The sequence below is a fragment of the Erythrolamprus reginae genome, chromosome Z, assembly GCF_031021105.1.
Source record: "Erythrolamprus reginae isolate rEryReg1 chromosome Z, rEryReg1.hap1, whole genome shotgun sequence".
In the NCBI taxonomy this organism is placed as follows: domain Eukaryota; kingdom Metazoa; phylum Chordata; class Lepidosauria; order Squamata; family Dipsadidae; genus Erythrolamprus; species Erythrolamprus reginae.
The window spans coordinates 6,766,146-6,782,892 of record NC_091963.1 but is presented as its reverse complement, the minus strand read 5'-3'; the positions used below and the strand labels follow the sequence as shown (position 1 = coordinate 6,782,892).

Genomic DNA, 16,747 nt, shown 5'->3' with positions numbered 1-16,747 from the left:
ACAAACAAACAAACAAACAAAAACAAACAAAAAAACAAAAAACAAAAAAATAAAATAAAATAAAATAAAATAAAAATAAAAATAAAATAAAATGAAATAAAATGAAATAAAATGAAATAAAATAAAATAAAATAAAATAAAATAAAATAAAATAAAATAAAATAAAATAAAATAAAATAAAATAAAATAAAATAAAATAAAATAAAATAAAATAAAATAAAATAAATTTCCCCGCCTAAAAGGTAGGAAGATGCACCAGCCTTTTCTCAGGTGATGACTCAAACTTTGTTAATGCCCTGTATTGAAGATGCAGAGTTTCTACAGTGCCAGGTTTTTCCTGGCACGATGATTAAAGCATCAATCCTGCAGATATCATTGGATGCAAAACCGTGCCAGCTGAAGGTGGCATTATCTGATGGGCATAGCAAAGGAGAAACTGTAAAGATCTCCAAGTCAAACTTTCACTCAGTTGGGCTCCTTAATGCTCTCTGAGCTTAGTTGTTTTCCTGCAGATGTTTTATTACCCAAACTTACAACATCATCAGTGTTAGCAAGGAATGGTGATGCTATTACTTAGTTTGGGCAATGAAACATTTGCAAGAAAAGAACCAAGCCCAGAGAACACCAAGAACCCCACAATCTCAACCGACGTTTCCTTCTTCGGAATCAGACAGGCATAAGGCATCAAACAAACCCCCGTCCAGTGGTTCTCAACCTTTCTAATGCCACGACCCCTTAATACAGTTCCTCATGTTGTGGTGACCCCCAACCATAAGTCTAGCGCCAATTCTCCCGACAGAGCTTTAAGCTGATTGGCAGGAAGATCAGAGGGACACCCCCACTGTCAACCCCTGATTGGGCGGATTCCAAGGTGCCAGGATAGAAGCTTTAGTTCCTAACACCAGGGGAAATTCATCTTTTCCCATGATCTTTTTTAGGCGGCCGCTGTGAAATGGTCATTCGTCCCCCACAGGGTCCCAACCCCCAGGTTGAGAACGACTGCCATAGATCTTGCCTTGTTTTGCGGGTCAGGTCATCCACACAATCGGGAAGCTCCTTGCCAAGCGTCTCCGGTAGTAGGAGGCAAACGACCCCACCAAGGAGAGCTGCACTTCCAAAGACCGCCACAGGCAGAGAGGTGTTATATTTCCCCAGGAGGCCAACCAGAGGGGAGATGATTCCAGCTACTCTGGCGGTCATCTGACATACTCCGAGTCCAGTCTGCCTGATATGGAAGGAAAAGAGAGAATAGATCAGAGATGGTGAACCCTTTTTTCCCTCGGGTGCCGAAAGAGCGTATGCATATGATGAATGCTTTAAAATTATATTGGAGTTTTTAAAGTCTTTAAAAGTTTTTTTTAACCATATTAATTGGACAAATGCTCTACCCTTCACATCGTCAAGAAGAATCCAAACCCCATATATAAACTGAATAAACAAATTCTCACAGGCAACCCCCACTCAGTAAAAGACCTTGGAATACTAATATCAAATGACCTACGGTAAGTGCTAAAGCCCACTGCAACAATATCGCCAAAAAGGCTTCTAGAGCTGTTAATCTGATCCTACGTAGCCTCTGATCCGGCAATCTCACACTACTCACAAGAGCCTACAAAACTTTTGCCACACCCATCCTTGAATACAGCTCATCTGTCTGGAACCCATACCACATCTTGGACATCAACACCCTTGAAAACGTCCAAAGATATTTCACCAGAAAAGCCCCTCACTCCTCCACTCGAAACAGAATACCCTACGAAAATAGACTAACAATCCTGGGTCTAGAAAGCTTAGAACTACGGCGCCTAAAACACGATTTAAGTATTGCCCACAAGATCATATGCTGCAATGTCCTACCGGTCAATGACTACTTCAGCTTCAACTGCAACAACACAAGAGCACGCAACAGATTCAAACTTAATATTAACCGCTCCAAACTTGACTGTAAAAAATATGACTTTAACAATCAAGTTGTCGAAGCGTGGAACTCATTACCGGACTCAATAGTGTCAACCCCTAACCCCCAACATTTCTCCCTTAGACTCTCCACGATTGACCTTTCCAGGTTCCTAAGAGGTCAGTAAGGGGCGTACATAAGTGCACTGGTGTGCCTTTCGTCCCCTGTCCAATTGTCTTTCGTTTCTCTCACTTATATATATTTTCTTTCATATATCCTCTCATCTAAGTTCACTTTACCCTTATATATATTACTACATGTCTATTCTCTTCCATATGTATTGTATATTGGACAAACAAACAAACAAACAAACAAATAAATAAATAAATAAATTCTAGATGTATTGCTATGTTTTTTCAAATGTGGTGAGCTACCGCGAGTCCTCGGAGAGGGGTGGCATACAAATCAGTCAATCAATCAATCAAACAAACAAACAAACAAACAAACAAGCTATCGTGTATGTGCGAGTGACCACACCCATAATTCAATGCCCGGGGGAGGGCAAAAATTGCTTCCCCAGCTCCCTGGAGGCCCTCTTTCCCAATTTTCCCAATTTTTGGTTTCCCAATTTTGGTTTCCCAATTTTTGGTGGGTCCAGTAGGCTCATGTTGCACCCTCCCCAGGCTCCCCAGGCTTCCCTGGAGCCGGGGAAGGGTAAAAATGCCTGTCCCCATCCCCTTGGAGGCTCTCTGGAAGCCAAAAACGCCCTCCCAAAGCCTCTGTGTGAGCCAAAAATCAGCTGGCTGGCACACACATGCACATTGGAGCTGAGCTACGGCAATGGCTCGTGTGCCAACAGATATGGCTCCCTGTGCCACCTGTGGCACCCGTGCTGTAGGTTTGTCATTACTGGGATAGATGAAACTAAGGAAAGTGGAAGCAGTGAATGTTATTTAGCTGGGTCTCCTCAAGATGGACATTTCCCAAAGTCCATGAATCTGATAGCACATTTTCCCACTCGTTTCATTAAAAGTTCACAAAAGCTTCTGCCTTTTAATAAAAATAGATATGGGAAAAATTGCTACCAGGCACCTCCTGATTTTTGCCGCCGTAGACCAGCATGACCCCTTTTCCCTACAAATGTCTGTAAGAAGCCTCCTGTGTAGAAGAGCAGGGTGGAGTTAAGTGTGTCATCAGCTTAGAGTCATTACGTTGCCACAAATGGTCCAACCCTTCCTAAATTCTTATTTGATGCCAATTTAGTATTGAACTTTAGTTGACCATATATACAGTAATCCCTCGCTACTTAAATGGTTCATCTTTCGCGGATTCGCTATTTCACGGGTTTTCAAAGGGGCCTTAAATCCATTAAATCCATTAAAAATTCATAAAATTCTTCTACAGTACTACTGTACTCTATTGAAGAAACTGGTAGGACATCGCATTTAGTTCCAGCTGAGAAACCTTATAGAATGACTGTTGAATGCAAAGGGTGAGTTTTAAAAGTCCAAATACTGGTTGTTTGGCTAAACAACCAAGAGGAATCAGAATTTTATGTGATTTGGAATAAAGTGTATATATGGATAAATAAGAAGAAGAATTAAAAGTAAAATTTATGTGAGAACTGTAGAAGTATCGCTATGATTTAAATTTTTGGTTTTATCTTGTTTATATATGAAGGGGTTTTTTTATATAAGGTTAAACAAAAAAATTTCTTTTCAATCAAATTAATATGTTGATCCAAGGTGTTAATACTGTATTCTTTTTTCTGTATGGAAATTTGACTTCTATGACAATCGGGGAATTGCAACCCCAATTTTATGTTAAATGTGTGTTTGTATGTTTGTCAATTTTTATGAAAAATTAATAAAGTTTACTAAAAAATAAATAAAAATAAAAGTCCAAATACTCATTAAATCCATAAAAAAAATCTTTCCTCTACTTCACGGAAATTCATTTTTCACGGGTGGTCTTGGAACGCATTCCCCGCGAAAAATGAGGGATCACTGTATAGACTTGAGCAATAAGTCTTCTAATTTAATTTAATTTATTAGATTTCTATGCCGCTCAAACCCTTTGGACTCAGGGGAGGCCTATTATCTGTCCCAGCAAAAAAGATTTCCTCCATAAATGTTCTTCTCCAAAATCCAGCATCTAAACACCAGCAGAAAACGTATCAAACGTCAATGTTGGTTTCCCCCTTTGTCAATCCAAACGGTCTCTATCCTGGCCTTCAATGCAGAAGGACTGCCCTCCTATCCCCTTCTTTAGTTTGGTATAGTGCTTAAGGCACCAGGCCAGAAAGTGAAAGGCCACGAGTTCAAGTCCTGCATTAACTATGAAAGCTGCCTAGTGATCTTGAGCCAAGTCCCTGTCTCTCATTACAACCCACCGCACCGGTTGCTATGGGGAATCTAAGAAGGGGAGGATGTGTTGGATGCTTTCTCTACCTCGAGTTATTTGTAAAAATAAAAAAAAAGACAGGATACAGGGGAGCCATTGATTTGCAACTATTTCATTTAGTGACCGTTCTAAGTTATGATGCCAATGAAAAAAGTGACAACCATTGTAACATCCCCATAGTCATATTTATGACGGTTGCAGTGTCCAAGGATCACGTGGTCCTCTTTCTTGCGACCTTCAAACGATGGAAAAGCCAGTTTCACTTAACAACGGTGTGGCTAATTTAACAGCCACAATGACTCACTTAACATCTGTGGCCAGAAAGGGAGGCAAAACTGGCTTAACAAATGTCTCGCTTAACAACATAAATCTGGGGATCAATTGGGGTGGTAAGTCAAGAGCCACCTGTAAAACGGGCAACGGGAAAACCTTCACAGCAGGGCTTCCTACCTCCCGTAACCCTTGAGTAGCTGGTAACTCAAACAATAGTTGACAACTCCAATTGGGGTGGGAGAGATCTGTGCCATGAAGAAGCACAAAAGGACCCTCTTTCTTTCTTTCTTTCTTTCTTTCTTTCTTTCTTTCCTTCCTTCTTTCTTTCTTTCTCTCTTTTGCTCTCTTTCTCTCTCTCATGCTCTTTCTTTCTTTCTTTCTTTCTTTCACCCTATCTATCTATCTTTCTTTCTTTCTCTCTTTTGCTATCTTTCTCTCTCTCATGCTCTCTTTCTTTCTTTCTCCCTATCTATCTATCTATCTATCTCTTTCTTTCTTTCTCTCTTTTGCTCTTTCTCTCTCTCATGCTCTCTTTCTTTCTTTCTTTCTCCCTATCTATCTATCTATCTATCTATCTATCTATCTCTTTCTTTCTTTCTTTCTCTCTTTTGCTCTCTTTCTCTCTCTCATGCTCTCTCTTTCTTTCTCCCTATCTATCTCTTTCTTTCTTTCTCTCTTTCTCTCTCTCTCTCTCCTTTCTTTCTTTCTCTCTCTCTCTCTCTCTCTTGATAAAAGAAGAAAAGAGGACAGAAGCACAGGGACGGTAGGCACAATGGTGCATTTATGCACGCCCCTTACAGACCTCTTAGAAAAGGGAAGAGTCGACTGTAGACAGTCTAAGGTTGAAGATTTTGGGGTTTGAGGAAGAAACAACAGAGTCAGTTAGTGAATTCCAGGCATTGATCACTCTGTTGCTGAAGTTGTATTTTCTGCAGTCGAGTTTGGAGTAGTTTGAATCTATTATGTGCTCATGTGTTCTTGCAGTTGAAGGTAAAGTAGCCATTAACATAAAATACATTTTGGTATATGATTTTGTAAACTATGGTTAGATCAGGCAACATAGTTGTAAATTGTCTAATTTCAGTATTTCAAGTCTGGTGGAATTAGGTATTTTGTTGCGAAAGGAGGAGTGAAGGACTCTTCTTGTGAAATATTTCTCGGTTATATTAATGTCTGATATGCAATGTGGGTTAATTAACCTGGGCTACTGATGATTTTAAGGAAAAAAAACCGCAGTAAGAAATGTCAAATGATTTGTCTGTCCAAACAACTCTGCAGGATCAGGCCCAGAGAGTAGGGGGGAAGGTGAGAGGTGCCTATATGTCAATCAACAAATCCAGGAATACACAATTTGGGGATTGCAGGACCCCTACTTTATTGCTGTAGGGTATTGTGAGAACCTGTCCCAACTTTTCCCTGTGTGTCTTGAGAGACAAAGACGCTGAAAGGAGGAATGTTGTTGTGTTACTTGGCAGATCAGATAGGAAACACAAGTACAGCTCTACAAAAGTTTAATTAACAGTATCTTGCAAGTTTGAAAAACAAACAAACTTCTGCTTTTTATTTATCTCCCTATTTCTTTGGCTGCCCCCCCTTTTTTCTCAGGCCTGTTCCCTACATACCATTTACACTTTCTCATGCTTTTAACTTTCCCAGATCCAAGTAGCTATTTCACCTTCCCCTCCAATTAAGGTCGGAGATAACTCTTCCGCTCTTGAGTAGTCTACGCTGATCAGTAGCAGGTGGCCAGATTCAGCTTCATCAGTTTCAAGGTCAGTGAATCACATTTTTTGGCAACTGAGAAAAATTGACTTTTTAATTTTAACAAGAATAGATCTGGAAGGGAACCTCAGATGTCGTCTACTGCTCAAGCAGTAGAAACTATTGGCTGTCCAATCTCTTTTTAAAAACTTTCAGTGATGGAGCATTCACAACTTCTGGTGGCAAGCTGTTCCACTGGTTAATTGTTCTGTTAGGAAATTTCTCCTTCATTTCATTGCTTCTCTCCTTGATTAATTTCCATCCATTGTTACTTGCCCTGCCTTATGGAGCTTTGAAAAAGAAGTAGACCCCTTTGTAGCAGCCCCTGGAGCATTGGAATATTGCTATAATGTCACCCCTAATTCTTACTAGCCAAACTCAAATCCTGCAGGTGTTCTTCACATCTTTTTCATCTCCAGGCCTTTAATATTATCCTAGTTGCTTTTCTCTATATTTTTTCCTTTAAAACCTCAACATCTTTTTTTTGTAATGTGACCAAAACTAGATGCGGTATTCCAGGTTATGGTCTTCAAATATAGCTTAGAGAGGCTGTAAACAATATTGGGTTTCTACCTAGACAGGGTGGGTGGGGATGGCGTTCTGGTAGCAAAAATGAAGCTGCCCAGGTGACCAGTGGGGGGCGCATGCGCCCAAGTGAGGTTTTGCTTTTGCACATGTGCAGAAGCAAAATCTCATGCGGGCGTACAGGCACGCATCCTGGGTTGTGGAGCTTCGTGGGAAAAGTCTTTGTGGGAAGAGTCTTCGGAGAGGGGCGGCATACAAATCAATCAATCAATCAATCAAATAAATAAATAAACAAACAAACAAACAAACAAACAAAGTTTAAGTAAGTAAGTACTGGTAGCAGAGGTAAGCATAATCCGACCCTGGCTGTAAAGCACTGTGAAGCGGTATATAAGTTTAAATGTTATTTTATTTTATTTTATTATTTTATTATATTTCATTTCTTTTCTTTTCTTTTTTTCTTTTCTTTTCTTTTCTTTTATTATTTTCTTTTATGTTATTTTATTTGTTTTTATTTTATTTTTTATTTTATTTTATTTTATTTGTTTTTATTTTATTTTATTTGTTTTTATTTTATTTTATTTGTTTTTATTTTATTTGTTTTTATTTTATTTGTTTTTATTTTATTTTATCTTATCTTATCTTATTTTATTTTACTTATTTTACTCTTTTTTATTTTTTTATTTTTTTATTGGATTTGTATGCCACCCCTGTCCAAGGAGTTGGGGTGGCTGTTGCTATTCTGCATCCAGATTTGATCACCATGATTCAAAGAGCATGTTGAGAGACACTGAAAAGAGAGAAGAGCCACAATGATGATGGGGCTGGAACTAAACCACATGATGAATAATTAAGGGAACTGGGAAATGGCTACTCTAACGAAGTAAAGGCTTTTGGGGTGACATGATAGTAGTCTTCAAAATATTTGAGTGGCTGCCCACAGAGAAGAGAGGGTTAATCTCCAAAGCACAGGAGGACAGGACAAGAAGCAATGCATGAGAAATATTTCAGAGAGATCCAACCTCAAATTAAGGAGAAATTCCCCAACAGTGAGAACAATTAACACATGGAACTACTTGCCTCGAGAAATTGTAAGTACTTCAACACTAGAGGTTTTTAAGAAGAGATTGGACAGCTATTGGTCTGAAATGGTGTAAGTTCTCCTGGTCAAGCAAAGGGTTGGATTAGAAAACCTCTATAGTCCCTTCTAACTCTGTATTTCTTCTAGATAAGATAGTTTTTACAATTTTGCTTGTGGTTGTTTAAGTAGCCTCACCGAATAATAGTTGGGAAGAGCTCCGCAGAATATACATAGGATGTTGAAAATGCTCCTGCCATGGTAAACTTCCCAAGCACAGCCAGCGTTGTGATCACCACAGGTAAACCTGGGGAGGAAAGAAGGCGGAATTGAAGAGACCGAAAATACAAAATAAAAAAGAAGGTAACAACAAAATATTCTGATTTTTTTAAAAAAACCCTTTTCGATTCTATATTCGCTAGAAAAGTAATCCTTGATTTATAACCACTTTTTTTTCACTTCTTTCTTTTAAATATTTTTATTAATTTTCCACTTTAAAAAAAAGAAAAACACAATAGTAAGTACAGCAGAAAACCAAAGAAAATTAAATTAATAATAGTCTATACAGATATTAGCATTACATTGGCATTAAAGTCACGATATTTATATTATATTAATTATACACTAGACAATAATTTGTCACAAGTATATAAATTAGTATTAATTAATTAATTAATTAATTAATTTTGTCCAATACACAATAATACACAATGAAGGTAATAGAGGACACCTTCGAGGAAATAGAATTAGAGAAAGAATAGAAGAGAGAGTATAGGATAAAATAATCAATGAGAGAATAGAAGAAAGATATAGGGATAGAAGAGAAGATATATGGGATGTAGGAGAGACAATAGGACAGGGGTCGGAAGGCACACTGGTGCACTTATGCACACCCCTTACTGACCTCTTAGGAATCTGGAGAGGTCAACTGTGGACAGTGTAAGGGTAAAGTGTTGGGGGTTAGGGGATGATACTACAGAGTCCAGTAATGAATTCCACACTTCAACAACTCTATTACTAAAGTCGTATTTTTTACAGTCAAGTTTGGAGCGGTTAATATTGAACTTGAATCTGTTATGTGCTCTAGTGTTGCTTTGGTTGAAGCTGAAGTAGTCGTTGACAGGCAGGACATTGCAGCATATGATCTTGTAGGCAATACTTAGATTATGTTTAAGGTGGCGTAGTTCTAAGCTTTCTAGGCCCAGGATTAACAAAATAATTTCATATATATTTCAGTGATTCATCATGCAGGCTATATTGCCACCCCCAACCCCACCCCAAATTGTAAAGTCTAGATTTGATTTACAATCATTTTTAAAGGGACCATTTAAAGTTACAAAGAGCATCTGAAAAAAGTGACTTATGACTGCTTTGTATACTTATATGACTGTTGCAGGATTTCCGTGGCCAATTGGCTCGTATTTATGATGGTTTCACTGCCCCAAGGTCACGTGATTATCTTTTGTAACTCTCCCAGTCATATTTTGACTACTTCAGCTTCAACCACAACAATGCACGAGCACACAACAGATACAAACTTAAGGTAAACCGTACCAAACTCGATTACAGGAAATGCGACTTCAGAAAAGAGTGGTCAATAACCTGGAATACATTCCCTGACTCTGTAGATTCTTCCCCAAACCCCCCAAAACTCCCACAACGTCCGAAGGCAACTTCTGTTCCATGGGTTGATTGTTCTCACTGCCAGGAAATTCCTCCTTATTTCTAGGTTGAATCTCTCCTTGATTAATTTCTATCCATTGTTCCTTGTCTGCTGCTTTGGAAAATAACTTTGACCCCCCTCCTCTCTGTGGAAGCCCCTCAAATATTGGAACACTGCTATCACGTCTCCTCTCCCTGATCCTTTGGGCTCAGCTACGGTAGTCAATCGCGCTCTACCTGTTTCCAACAATTATAGCTGAGCAAAAGGTGGGAATCCCTGGACGCTCTTAATTGAAAGCACACCTTTGGGGACGGCGAGGATCAGGAGGCAAAATATCCCCCCTAGGAGGAGGAATAGCGACTGGCACGTCTTCCTTCCGAAACGCTGCATCAGGAAAACGGCAAGGATCCGGGCGGGGATTTCAACCATTCCAAAGATGACCTGCGTCAGGTAGATATCGAGACCAAAGCTGCCAACATTAAGGCTTAATCCGTAGTAGGCCAAACTATTAATAAACCTAAAGGAAGGAAGGAAGGAAGGAAGGAAAGAAGGAAAGAAGGAAAGAAGGAGGGGAGAAAGAGAGAAAGGAACCAAAGAAAGGGAGGGTGGAAGAAATTTTAAGGGGAAAAAAAGGGAAGGAGGATGAAAAGAAAGGGAAGGAAGGAGAAAATGATTGAGAAAGAAAAGGAAGGAAGGAGTAATAGAGGAAGGGAGAAAGGGAGAGAGGGGAGAAAGAGAGAGAGGAACAAATGGATGAAAGAAATGAGAGGGGAAAGAAAGGGAAGGAGGAAGAAAAGAAAGGGAAGGAGAAAAAGGAGTCAGAAAGAAAAGAAAGGAAGGAGTAATGGAGGGAGGGAAGGGAGAAAGAGAGAGAGGAATAAAAGTAACGGTGGAAGAAATTATGGGGAGGAAACAAAGGGAAGGAAGGAAGGAAAGAAGGAAGGAGGGAGGGAAGGAAGGAAGGAAGGAGAAATTGTTACCATTAAAAGAAGAATGCAATTGATACATATGCTACATTTTCTTTTCCTATTTCACAAATCAATGCTATTTTTATAGGGGTAAATGAAAAACTTGTGGGAGACGCATTTAAATAATTATATACATACAGCGGTGGGCTACCAGCCGGAACGCTGAATTGCGCTCACCGCTGCGGCTCATAAGTGCTTGCGGGGCCAGCGCGATTTTGTTTCTGCACCTGTGGAGGTAGCAAAATTGCGCACCTGCGGCTCCATGTGTGATTTTGCTACTTCCATAGGTGCAGAAGCAAAATCGCGCTGGCCCCGCAAGCACTTTTGAGCCGCGGCGGTGAGCGCAATTTAGCGTTCTGCCTAGTAGCCTAACGCTGTATACATAGTCCTTGACTTATGACCATTCATTGAGCAACTGTTTGAAGTTACAACCACCCGGAAGAAAAAAAGACATGACTTCTCCTTGTGCTTATGGGCTATTGTAGCATTTCTGTGGTCACTCGCTGGCAGCTCAAGCAATTGGCAACTGGCATGTATTTATGAGAGTTATAATGTCCTTGCATTATGTGAATGCTGCCTGAAACTATCCAGGCCGGATGCCAACAAGAAAAGGGGAAGCCAGATTCACTTAATGACCATGTGATTCACCTAACGATTACAGTGATTCACAACAACTGCAGCAAAATGTTCATCAAATCGGGTATCATTCATTTAACAATACATCACTTAGCAATAGATGTTCCAGTTTCAGCTGTGGTCATAAACTGAAGACTATTGATATGAATAGGAGGCTTGATAAGCAAATCTCTCATATCCTTCCCCTCAATCTACTTTCACCTTAAATGTATTTAAATTAAAGAGAATAAGTGTAGGTCAGGGTTGAAATGAAGGGTCTGTGGTGCCTGGTAGTTTTCTTGCAAATGTTTCATGGACCAACTAGGTAACATCATCAGTACAGTGGTACCTCTGCTTACGAACTTAATTCGTTCCGTGAGCAGGTTCTTAAGGAGAAAAGTTTGTAAGAAGAAGCAATTTTTCCCATCGGAATCAATGTAAAAGTAAATAATGCGTGGGATTGGGAAAAGCACAGGGAGGGTGGAGGCCCTGTTTCCTCCCAGGAGATTCCTAGAGACGCCCCACAGAGGCTTCTCCCCACCTTTTCCGGCCCTGTTTCCTCCCAGGAGATTCCTGGAGAGGCCTCAGGGAGGCTTCTCCCCAACTTTTCCGGCCCTGTTTCCTCCCAGGAGATTCCTAGAGAGGCCCCAGGGAGGCTTCTCCCCACCTTTTCTGGCCCTGTTTCCTCCCAGTAGAACCCTAGAGAGACCCCACGGAGGCTTCTCCCCACCTTTTCCGGCCCTGTTTCCTCCCAGGAGATTCCTAGAGAGGCCCCACGGAGGCTTCTCCCCGCCTTTTCCGGCCCTGTTTCCTCCAAGGAGATTCCTGGAGAGGCCCCTTGGAGGCTTCTCCCTGCCTTTTCCGGCCCTGTTTCCTCCCAGGAAATACCTAGAGAGGCCCCACAGAGGCTTCTCCCCTCCTTTTCCGATTACAGTTTCGGAGGCTCAGCTATGTAAATGGGAAATGGCGCTTGAGAAGAGGCAAAAAAATCTTGAACACCCGGTTTTTATCTAGAAAAGTTCATAAATAGGGGCATTCTTAGATAGGGGTACCACTGTACTAGGAGGAATTGGGGTTGTAGAAAGGAGGAGGAGGAGGAATAGGAGGAGGAAGAAATGATTGTGGGTTCCTTGGTGCTCTCTGAGCTTGGTAGTTCTGTTCTAGACATTTCATGGCCCAACTTGGTAACATCATCAGTGCTAGGAGGAGTTGGGTTTGTGGAGAGGAGGAGGAGGAGGAGATTGTGGATTCCTTGGTGCTCTTTGAGCTTGATTGTTTTCTTCCAAATGTCTCAAAACCCAACTAGACAGCATCATCAGTGCTAGGAGGGTTTAAAAAGTTGTAACAGGGTGTGGGGAGGAAGAAGAGGACTGTGGGGGTCCTTGGTGTTTTCTCAGCTTGGCTGTATTTTGTAGACATTTTATCACCTAAATTAAACACCATTATCCCCACTCCTTACACTAGCCCTGATGACACTACCTAATGTGGTTAATGAAATGTCTGCTAGAAAAACAACCAAGCTCAGAGACCCCCAAGGACTCACCCACCCCTCGAATTTACTTGCTTCTTCTGCCAAAAAGCAATGGCAGGTAGAAATACTGAAACAGAATACATATGCCGGGAAATTCCAGGAATTGGGTAAAGGTCAGTGGTGGCTCCCACGGGTACAGGCAAAATTTTGATTTATTTTTTTATTTTTTTCCCTTCTGGGCTCTGGATATATTTTTCCTATCATAGTAAATGAGGTTGAATGTATATAATTTTAGAAGAGCTGTGCGTGTGTGTATGTCTACACACACTTTATATAGTAGATAATCAGGGGTGGGGGGTAGCGAAAGTGGAGCTCCACCCCAGAGCACCCAATTTGCACTGAAAGATGTTGAAACAAAATGCATAAACTACGCCCACAGTGTGGTATAAAAAGTTTGGTCACTGGTAAAGGTATATGGATCTTCTCCAGGTCCCGTCAACTAAGCAATGTCACCTGGCGGGACCCAGGGGAAGAGCCTTCTCTGTGGCAGCCCCGGCCCTCTGGAACCAACTCCCCCCAGAGATTAGAACTGCCCCCACCCTCCTTGCCTTTCGTAAACAACTTAAAACCCACCTCTGCCGCCAGGCATGGGGGAATTGAGATCCTCTTTCCCCCTAGGCCTTTACAATTCTATGCATGGTACGTATGTATGTATGTTTGGTTTTTATATTAATGGATGTTTAATCATTTCTAATACCAAATTACTATTGTACACTGTTTTATTGTCGCTGTTAGCCGCCCCGAGTCTCCGGAGAGGGGCGGCATACAAATCAAATCCAATCCAATCCAATCCAATCCAATCCAATCCAATCCAATCCAATCCAATCCAATCCAATCCAATCAAATCAAATCAAATCTAAATAAATAAATAAATAAATAAATAAATAAATAAATAAATAAAATAGCAAGAGCTGACTTTGGGGGAAGTAAGAGGAGGGGGGGCCATTAATGGGAGTCTTAGAGAAGAGCATCTCTAAACCCCTGGATGGTTTTCAGTTATTTCCCCCTGCAACAATAATGCAGCATTTGTGGAATTCTTGCAATGTTTCTTGAGTTGGTCAACATCAGAGGGCCAAATACCAACATCCCTGAGATTTGTCTCGTCCTCATTCCACATTAAACAAAATCGTGGGAATATTTTGAATTGTTTTTTCACATCACTTTTCACTTTGGATTGGTGTTGTCTCTTATCCATGTTTCTTCTTAACAACCTTTTGATAGCTTCTTTCTCCAAGGTCACTCTAAATTCTTTCATTGGGTCGGAATGTGGGGCATTAATTAGCCCCTTTAGATTAACAATTCCCTCCCCCCCCCCCAGGAAGGTGAGTCTTCTGACCCCCCTTTTGAGTTGGAAATTGTTATTTTTCATCAAAGAATTTGACTTAGTCTAAGAAAGACACAACATACTTACCAAATCAGGGAAATTACCAGGGTCACCTTTGCTAAATGGGGGTTTCTAACGAGATCCAAAACCACTGAAGAGTTGGGCTTCTGTTCAGGTTTTAGCTTTATTAAAAGATGAGAAATTTAAAGAATAAAAGTGAGGAGGGGAATGTCTCTTTTCTTCATTTTTACTATTCAGGGAATTAGTTTTCCCCTTCTATACAGGCTTCTGGTGAGTTACTTCTCCAGAGGTGTTGAACTACTAGAACAGAATAACAGAGTTGGAAGGGACCTTGGAGGTCTTCTAGTCCAACCCCGTGTTCAAGCAGGAAACTCTACGGAGAGGGGCGGTATACAAATCTAATAATAAATAATAATAATAATAATAATAATAATAATAATAATAATAATAATAATAATAATAATAATTAAAAAAAAACTCTATACCATTTCAGAAACCTTCTTAAAAATCTCCAGTGTTGGAGCGTTCACAACTTCCAGAGGCAAGCTGTTCCACTGACCAATTGTTCTGACTGTCTCCTTGCCTTTCGTAAACTCCTTAAAACCCACCTCTGCCGTCAGGCATGGGGGAACTAAAACATCTCCCCCTTGCCCATGTTGTTTTGCTGTTTGATTGATTGTGTGCTTGTTTTTTATATATATTGGGATTGTTTTATGAATTTCTTAACTTAAAATTGTAATTGGATTGGTGGGCATTGGATTTGTCACTATGTACTGTTTTTTGCTATTGTTGTGATCCACCCCGAGTCTGCGGAGAGGGGCGGCATATAAATCCAATAAATCTAATCTAATCTAATCTAAATGTGTCCTTAGTTCTAAGTTGCTTCTCTCTTTGTTTAGTTTCCACCCATTGCTTCTTGTCCTGGCTTAAAGGTGCTTTGGAGAATAGCTGAATTCCCTCTTTTCTGGCAACCCCTGAGATATTGGAACACTGCTATCACGTCTCCCCTAATCCTACTGGCTCATATCTACATGATTGTCCACTCGGACTCCAAGATCCCTCTCACACTTACTGCTATTGAGCAAGATAGCTCATATACCTATGATGGTGAACTTATGGCACAAGTGTCACAGATGGCATGTGGAGCCATACCTGAAAGCATGTGAGATGTTGCCCTATGTCAGCTCCAGCATTTATGTATGCGCTGGTCAGCTGATTTTTGGCCTTCCACAAGGCGAGGGGAGCCCATTTTTGCCCTCCCCAGGCTTCAGGAAAGCCTGCAGAACCCGTGGATGGTGAAAAACAGCCCAGCAGGCCTACCGGAAGTTCTTTTCTGAACTTCTGGTAGGCCTCTTGGGCCCGTTTTTCACCATCCACAGGCTCTGGAGACTTTCCTGAACCCTACGGCTGGCAGAAAATTGCCCGATGGGCCTATCGGAATTCTGGAGGCTTCAGTGAGGCTTGCACGCATGCGTGGCAGTGGGGGGCATTGCATTATGGGTATGGGCGTGTGTGCTCTTTTGGCACACAAGCAAAACAACGTTCTCCATCACTGACATATACTGTAGCTGTGCATTTTGGGGTTTTTTTGCTTAAAGGATAATTCTCAGCTTACAGTAGTTCATTTAATGACCATTCAAAGATACAACAGCACTGAAAAGAGTGACTTCTGGTTGTTTTTCACACAGATTCACTTAACAACCATATTACTAACTTAACCACTGCAGCGATTCACTTAACAACTGGGCAAGAAAGGTCGTAAAATGGGGAAAATTCACTATATATACATCTGGAGAACCCAGAATGAGATGGAGCCCATTAAATGGTTGGTTTGAGTGTGTGTGTGTGTGATTGTTTGAGGGGTGGCGTTTATTATTATTATTGTTTTATTATTGTTTATTGATTTATATTTTGTCTGCACTGCGTTTTTATTGGCTATAAGCCACTTAGAATTTATGTGAGTGAGTGGGCAGCTACATAAACTATTTAAATAAATAAAATATATGAGAAACAAAACGTCTTCTTTTTTCTCAATGGAAAAAAAAATAGTCCAATTAATTGCCTTTTTAAAAAGCAATATTTGAGACAACCAGCACCTGGATAACTTAGATACAAGGATCCCTAAACTTGGCAACTTTAAGACTTGTGGACTTCAATTCCTAGAATTCTCCAGCCAGAATAACTAGTTGGATAATCCGGGGATTTGAAGTCCACAAGTCTTAAAGTTGCCAAGTTTGAAGACCCCCGAGTCTTAGAATCTTCGTAGAAAAGAGAAGGAAATGTAGCCAAAAATTAATGAAGAGCAGGGAATCAGGGAATGTTATGAGTTCCCAACCTTAAGGAGCTCCATCTAGTGGCACCAAGAAGAAGGGCCTTCTCCGTGGTGGCTCCTTTCATGTGGAACAATATCCCTGCAGAGATAAGAATGGTCCCCACTTTGACCTTATTATGAAAGTCCCCCAAATAATTAGTTTGACTAGCAAGCCTAGAGATCTCAGGATGATATGTAGCTCATCAAGTTGTTGATCTGATTGTCTATAGCAGTCAAGACCCCTTTAAGAGCTAAATGACTGTTTCACAGGAGTCACCTAAGACCATGGGAAAAGACAAATTTCCCCTGGTGTTAGGAACTAAAGCTTCTATTTTGGCGCCTTGGAACATATTTTTACAATACAAGTTTACAGTGGG

General features: G+C 40.6%; 1 protein-coding gene across 1 annotated transcript in view; it reads right to left on the bottom strand.

The window, feature by feature from the left end:
* Nucleotides 1-16,747, bottom strand: part of SLC22A13 (solute carrier family 22 member 13) — a 37,031-nt gene that overhangs the window by 5,793 nt on the left and 14,491 nt on the right. Inside the window, exons 6-9 of the mRNA XM_070727806.1 lie at nt 14,126-14,220; nt 9,903-10,117; nt 8,136-8,244; nt 1,016-1,225 (exon numbers count right to left, since the gene is read on the bottom strand). Coding sequence (XP_070583907.1) covers nt 1,016-1,225; nt 8,136-8,244; nt 9,903-10,117; nt 14,126-14,220 — 629 coding nt within the window. The remainder of the gene's footprint in view (nt 1-1,015; nt 1,226-8,135; nt 8,245-9,902; nt 10,118-14,125; nt 14,221-16,747) is intronic.